Source organism: Gekko japonicus, unplaced genomic scaffold, assembly GCF_001447785.1.
Source record: "Gekko japonicus isolate JY-2015 unplaced genomic scaffold, Gekko_japonicus_V1.1 scaffold1257, whole genome shotgun sequence".
Lineage (NCBI taxonomy): Eukaryota > Metazoa > Chordata > Lepidosauria > Squamata > Gekkonidae > Gekko > Gekko japonicus.
In genome coordinates, this window is record NW_015163640.1 from 458,195 (window position 1) to 465,819 (window position 7,625).

The 7,625-nt window shown below is 45.3% G+C and overlaps 1 protein-coding gene across 1 annotated transcript in view; it reads right to left on the reverse strand.

The window, feature by feature from the left end:
* Positions 1-7,625, reverse strand: part of PAPPA (pregnancy-associated plasma protein A, pappalysin 1) — a 403,905-nt gene that overhangs the window by 352,380 nt on the left and 43,900 nt on the right. The window contains exon 2 of the mRNA XM_015407600.1: positions 4,129-5,197. Within this exon, the coding sequence (XP_015263086.1) occupies positions 4,129-5,197 (1,069 nt within the window). The remainder of the gene's footprint in view (positions 1-4,128; positions 5,198-7,625) is intronic.

Here is a 7,625-nt window from a genome sequence, read left to right on the forward strand (position 1 = left end):
CTCACAGATGGGGCTTGCTCACACTAGTAGCAGGTGGTGGGGGTGGGGGTGGGGGTGGGGAGACAGGACAGAAATCATCTCATTGTACAAGAAACAGGTCCCACCCTTTCCTCCGTGCAGTTAATTTTACTACATCTTTTGGTAAGCATTCAATATGGAATTGTTCCTGGCATCAGTCCCGCAGGTTTCCCTGCTCTGTTTTGGGCAAGTTTTATATTTTGGTAAACCTCTATTAATAGCTGTGTTCTTTGGGTTATTAAAAACACAGACACAAATGCACCCAAATGAGGGGTTGCTCAGTAAGAAAAAGTCACAATCTATTTCAGCAGGCAGATGTAGATATCTGAAGGTACACCATCGTGACACGGGGCCATCTCCTGGCTCATAATCAGAACAAAATAATGATGTAAAAGTACAGACAACTTGAGAAAAGGGGGAAAGAACTCCCAACCCACATAACAGAGCACTTGAAGTAATCTAGAAATGGGTAGACTGAAGAGACCCGAGCCAGAATGAAACTAAAGGTAAAGGTTTCCCTTGCTCGAAAGCCAAACTACTGCAATCCTAATTACAATATCCTGACTCTCTCCAGTCCTTGTCTGACAGGCTGACTCCTACACCACACTGACTATTACTACACAACAGGGATTTGCTTAGCACCTTACAAACTCCAATAAACCTACAATTATTGTGGACTGGTTGACCACTTGGTTAGAACCTGGGTCTGCCACAATTGCATCACAAGCAGGAAGAAGTATGAGTTTCAGAAAAAGGGGGGCACACACCAGAAAGAAACTGAACTTACTCTGCTCCCCTGTGGCCTTACCCTCTCAAGCTCCCAGCCCAAATGTAAAGAGGCAAGGGGGTGCCCGAAACTGCATTTTATTCCCTCCAGTGCAGCCTCTACTAGGCAATGGGGAATGCAGTTGGAGGGAAAGTGGGCTGGGGTGGGGGGTGGGGACACAGCCACAGTTGGGGGCAGGATTGGCCATAGTTGGAAGGAAAGAAGGTGCTATGGAGGGAGGGATGCCAGCTTCCAGGTGGGACCTAGAGATCCCTTGGATTACAGTTCATCTCCAGACTACTGAGATCAGTTCCTCTGGAGAATATGGATGCTTTGGAGGGTGGACTCTATGCCACTGTACCCCACAGGGTACAGAGGCCCCTGTCCTCCCCAGGCTCCATCCCCAAATCTACAGGAGTTTCCCAACCTGGATCTGGCAACCCAGGACCCCACACACACTGGTGGCCGGAGGGGGTGACTAATACAATGAAGGAGCACCTGTGTGGTTTGAGTACAGGACTGTGAGTAGACCTGGGTTCAAATGCCAACTGTGCCACAGAGCAGCCTTTGGCAAGCCATTCCTCCGTGGCTTGTCTTAAGGATAAAATGGGAGGAGGGGATCGAATTCCTTGACATAAAAGTGGGATTAAAAACATAAAGAGAAAGAGAATGGTGTAATAATAATCGGCACATAACGAGCCCAAGGACTCATAAAACCCTGCTGCCAGCCCCTTGTGGTAGGTCAGAACAGGCCATTTCTCCAGCGGCGCCTCATAAATACCCAGTTCTCCCAAGGTGTGAAAAAAGATTGTTGTTACAAGCAGGGGAAGTTTATTTCTCTGCTCATCTTCTTCATTCCTCCCTGCCCCCTGAGAGTTCATCAGTAAGAAAAGAAGATATGGCAATAGCTCCATCCACCCAAGAATAACAGCACATCATAACCCCCAATGAAAAAGCACTTGTTGGAAAGATTTCATGACAGCTGTGAAAGAGACATTATAGACATATACATTAAAAAAAAGATGTTTGAAGACTTTCAGAGGGGTTCCAATGGGAATTTTCCTGACATATAATAGAAAAGAATCCTATAAATGAAGCAACATCAGATATTCTCTAAAGCTCAGCTAATAAATACATGTATACTTCCAACTGACAGTTATTACTGTGGAAGACACTAGGATGCCTTAAAAAAAAAGAACCTATCTGAATTCATCTCTCCATGCAATTCCCTCACTCACCTTCTCCAGCCTGCATTTTAACTTGTCTGTCCCAATGACAATTTGCCAGGTTATGTATCCAACATTTTAACATTCTGATTGAGTTTACTGAAAGCATAAAACACTTGTAAAAATCCATCTCCCCATCACCCTGGGGAATGATTCCATTTGACAGACAAAATGACAATATTCATAGAATACCACTAACCGAGGCAGAAATGACAGGAGGAGGGGGGGAGGGGAGGAAAGGGGTGCATCTGGTGGTGGTGGGGACATGATAGAAGTTTATGGAGTCCTGCATGGTACAGAGAAAATGGACTGAGCACTTTCACCCCTTCTCCTCCACTCCAGTACTAGAACTCTGGGGCACCCAATGAAGTTTGTAAGCAGTAGAAATTCAAGACAGACAAAACCAACATGACTTCTTTTAAAATCAGGCAGTTACGTGCCAATTATGGCAGGGATGATTACTAGTTTAGGTGGCTTTGAAAGACAAATTCATGATGGAAGGGTCCATTGGGACTTCAGTGTTGGTACATGGCCACCTGTATTACCTAAATGAAACATTCATATCTGCTGAATACCAGTTACTGGGGTGCGACCATAGGGGGATGCTTTGGTTTCAGCTTGCCTAGTCATGGGCCATACAGGACTTTGGGACCAGGATGCTGGCCTAGATGAACCATTGGTCTATTTCAGCACTGTTGTTCTTTTGCTTGGAGACCTAGTTGTTTATTTCTGAATCCTGCAAGTTCCAAGTTTAGACAGCAAATTGTATCACTGCGTTTTTCTAACTGTGTCACAGGGACATAATTTCTACCACAAGATAGTTCAGTGTTGGGGTGTCTGAGCACCTGCTTCAGCAAAGCAGAAGACAGCCCCTCCTGTCCAATGCTCCCTCTAAACTGTGGAGTCTTGTGAGCAAAAATTCTACTTTGTGAGCTACTGGCAATAAAGCTGTGAGCGAGCAATTTGGCTACTGCATAAATTAGTTGGCTCTGGAGCCATCCTTCCTGAGCAAGGACAAAAATGTGTGAGCCGGAGGCTTAAAAACTGTGAGCTAACTCACACTAACTCAGCTTAGAGGGAACACTGCTCCTGTCCAGTAATTGTTATTTAGCTGTTTGCTAAAATGCCCAATTAAGAACCCATAACTGGTCCAAGCACCCTAACCTAAATGGCCCAGGTTAGGCTGATCTTGTCAGATCTCGGAAGCAGTCCTGGTTAGTACTAAGATGGGAGACCACCGAGGAAGCCCAGGGTGGTTACAAAGAGGTGGGTAATTGCAACTCTGAACATCTCTTAGCTTGAAAGCCCTATGAGGTCGCCATAACTTGGCTGCAATTTGATGATACTTTCCATCACCAACTGGTCCAAGCAGCCACTGAAGGTGATGTCACCCTTATGCTCATGGCAAGCCCCTTTGGAAGTCACTATTGTGTGTTCCCACTCAAGCTCATAATGAGGCTATGGAGTGGGTATTTAGACACAAGGACACAAGGTCACCCATGTGTGTTCAAGATGATGAGTCACTTATATGGTGGATTAATTACAAGTAACTTTAGAGCAAGATCGAAAACAAAGTGGATGGGCTGTGCCTATTCAAGGGTCATGTGAATTCACAGAGTGCATATATCCCGTACCAATATGGGATTCAGTGTGAGCCAGATCAGACAATATATGATTCTAATTTTTCCCTATGAGTGCTGGAGAGCGGGGCGGGGGAATTAAAACATACCTCATCTCCCTACTTCTAAAATCTTCCTGGGGGTATAACACTGAACAGGTTTATACACATGCAATCTAATCTGTGTGTGGCCAGATCAATTTCTCAAATGGACAGCTCGACCTGGCCTTAATCACATTGGAAACACACTATTTAAACACTGCATCCTCCTGTAGATGTTCAGAGGTGTTGTGTGTTCCTGCCCAGGCTCAAAATGAGGCTATGAGCTACTTTTATTTTCCCCACAACCCCATGTAAGGGAAGATAATATTCAATCCAGTTTAAAAATAATTATACTATATTATTAGAAAAAAATGAGATCCAAGAAAAGTACACATGCATGAAGAGTGATGGGCTGGTCTTATATCACAAGGACTTCAATTGCTTAGGTTTGCTCTTACCTGTGAGGAGAATCTGGATCAAAGCATGTCTTGGTGACATCTGTTATCTCCGTGTTACAGCAATCCCCACCATCAAAGTTGTACCTCTCATAGTTACAATCCATGTCACACACCCCATTTTGTTTCTTCTTGTTAAATGATGAATGGCGCACAATCCGGCAGTCCCCTCCATCATACCCTGTTAGGGTATGATTGCATTCAGGGTCACAATTATCATTTCCAATCTTGCTAATTTCACAATTAGCCAAGATGAGGCGATGTCGGAGGGAGGAGTTTTTAATCTCCAGCACCTCCAGTTCCCATGTGATGTTATAGGGGCTAAAGGCCTCATTCAAGTGCTGGTGCTGAAATTCTATCTGCTGGCAGCTGACCGTCGGATTCCGATGGTAGTCATCGTAGATATTCACCACCCGGTAGCGTACTGTCTTTTTGTGGCGGAAGCTTAGGCGCTTGTTGTAGCTGGCAATTACCTCCATGTTGTCACAGACAGTCTGCCCACACAGAGGAGGATCGAGGTTTGTATCCAACAGGTAGCCAGGGTGGGAAGAGAACTCAATCTGAGGACTAGGGCTATCTTTCATAGGAGACCAGATGTTTTTCACGTTCAGTAAATTCTCCTGGAAAACAAGCTGAGGTAGAGGAGCATCTATTTCGTGAGTCACCTGGACCATGTCCAACAGGATCTCCTTCTGAGATCTGGCCGTTCTCCAAAGGCTGAAGTGTTCTACATAGCCTCGGTAATTCTGGTTCAGAGCATTCCCTCCAAGCATGAGCACCTTGCACTTCAAGGTCAAAGGGCTGAAGATGCTCCCTACTTGCTCTCTGCTGGTGGCCACTTGGGCACCGTTCACATAAAGCTTCATCAAGCATCCATCATAGGTAACAGCTAGGTGAACCCACTGATTTGGGAGGTAGCTACGATGATCTGTGATAGTCGTGACTTTCCGGGCACGGTCCGTCTTCAAGGAGAAGAAATAGCGAGGATCTCTATTCCCCTGGTCACTGACGGTGTTAATCCCCAGGACCCATCCTCGATCACGGGTTGTGTATGAACATTTGTCATACAATCCTAAGTGCCCCCCCAAAAAAGAAAGAGAAATAAATATGGATGATAAGACAAAAAAGGATATTATTCTATTGCATTAAGTCAGAAAGATAATAATATTCATATTGAATCAGTTGATATAGGACCAGGGGGTTTACACCATCCCATTAAGCATGTGGCCATAAATCGGAGAAAAGACTCCAGCACTGAACCAAAGGTGAAGACCTGCTATAGGCCAGTGATGTGAAAGGGATTTCCCATTCATTGTCCAGGAATCAAAATTCTTTTGTAATTTTTTAGTGCTGAAAAGCTGTTTCTAGCTTTTCACATTAACTTTATTTGAACTGCAAGCTTGACGTCACTTGTATGAACCAACTCCTGCAGAAATGCACTAATTGGGAAATTCTTAGCACCCTCACAAAACTGCCGTTCCAAGGGTTCTTTGGGGAAAACCCACTACCCATTAAGTTTAATCTGTTTTATACTTGCAAACTGGCTTCACAGATGAAATGACATTACAGCTCATCCATGGTGAACAGTCTAGTATATTCATTTAGAAAAAGGACCATTTTTCATCCTCAACCGAATGACATAAGAAGAGAGAGTCCTGCAGATCAGGACAGCCCCTGGTTCAAATCTTGATTCTGCACTGAAGTCTGTAGGTAGCCTCAAGCCAACTACTGTCAGCCTAAGTGCATCTAAAGATGGTGCTATTTTATTTTGAGTCAGACCACTGGTCCATTTAGTTCAGCATTGTATGTTCTGCAGGCAAAGTTCTTTCTCCCAACACCTGATACTGGAGTTGTTTTAACTGGAGATGCCAGGGCTTACCCAGAAACCTTCTCATGCAAATCACTGAGCCAGTCTCTCAGGACACAGGGACTTCTGAAACAGGAGGACTTACTTTATAAGGTTGTTGTAATGATCAGCAAAGAACATATCTGTATACCCTTTGATGTTCAAAAGCACTATAGAACACTGCATGCTGTACTCTCACAAACAAACTCGAACACTCCTAGCGCAGCATATAATTAATTTAAGGAATTCATGACCACAGGACAAAACAATGGATTATAAAGGAAATCATGCAAATGGCTGTCAATAGTCACAATAACTAAATGAACCTTTATGAGCAAATGAATTCCCTTCTGAGAGTTGGGAGCAACAACTGGGTAAAGCTATTACCTTCATATCACTGGTCCCTCTAAGCTGTGGAGTCGAGAGCAAAAATTCTACTTTGTGAGCTACTGGCATTAAAGTTGTGAGCAGGCGATTTGGCTACTGCATAAGTTAGTTTGCTCTGGAGCCATCCTTCCTGAGCTAAGACAAAAATGTGTGACCCGGAGACTAAGAAACTGTGAGCTAGCTCACACTAACTCAGCTTAGGGGGAACACTGCTTCATATCCTCTTTTGTAGGCCATTGTGGGATGATGGACCAAAGGTTCTTGGGTGATATAAAAGCAGAACGAATACCTTGGATCTTGTTGCTGTGGAATTTCTGAAAGGTGGATTCTAATCTATATAATGAAGATATTTGCCTTAGATTTTCTATGCCTATTTACTTCTAACTTATGCTTACATCTGGGTTTATCTACCTACTCTGTGATGTCATCTTCCACCACACTCCACTCCAAACATGTAGCAGAATGGAGTAGGGGGCAGAGCTGGAAAATACATGGCAGAGCTGGAAAAAGTACAGAGGAAGGCAACCAAGATGATTAAGGGGTTGGAGCACCTTCCCTATGAGGAAAGGCTGAAGAGTCTGGGACTTTTCCATTTAGAAAAGAGACTAGCAGTAAAGCCCGTTGTGAAAGCAATACAACGAGATCTAGAAAGAGGCTCTGGGGCAGTGCTCTGGCTTTGGGCAAACAGTGTCAATTTGCTGTGGTGACCTCAGCAGGGTATAATGACAGAGTCCACTGTTTTCTCCTGAGGAACTGATCTCTGCTACCTGAAGAGCAGTTGTAATTGTGAGTAATCTGTAGCCCTCACCTGGAGATTGGCAACAATTGTTACCCAGGACAAAATGGCTGGTTTGGAGGGTGGAGTCTATGGCAGTGTACCTGTCTGAGGTCCCACCCCTCCTCAAACCTCACCCTCTTCAGGCTCCATCCCTCAAGTCTCCAGGAATTTCCCATCTGGAGTTGGCAACCCTATCAGGACTGGCCCCAATGTGTTTTCTCCCAAAGGCCAAAGTAGGTGACAGGACCAAGCTTAGTTGCCTACCAACAGGCACTGAGGGGAATGTAGGGTTGCCAGCTCTAAGGAGGGAAATACCTGGAGGCTTGGGGGGTGGATTCTGTAGAGGGCCGGGCGACGGAGGCATCGGCCTTCTGTCGCCCGCCTTGCCCCCCCAATCTTGGCCCGGGCGCCCGCGGCTCCTGCCAGCGGCCGCCCGACTCCAACCCCCCCGCGGCCACTCCAGCCAGGCGACGGAGGCATCGGCCTTCC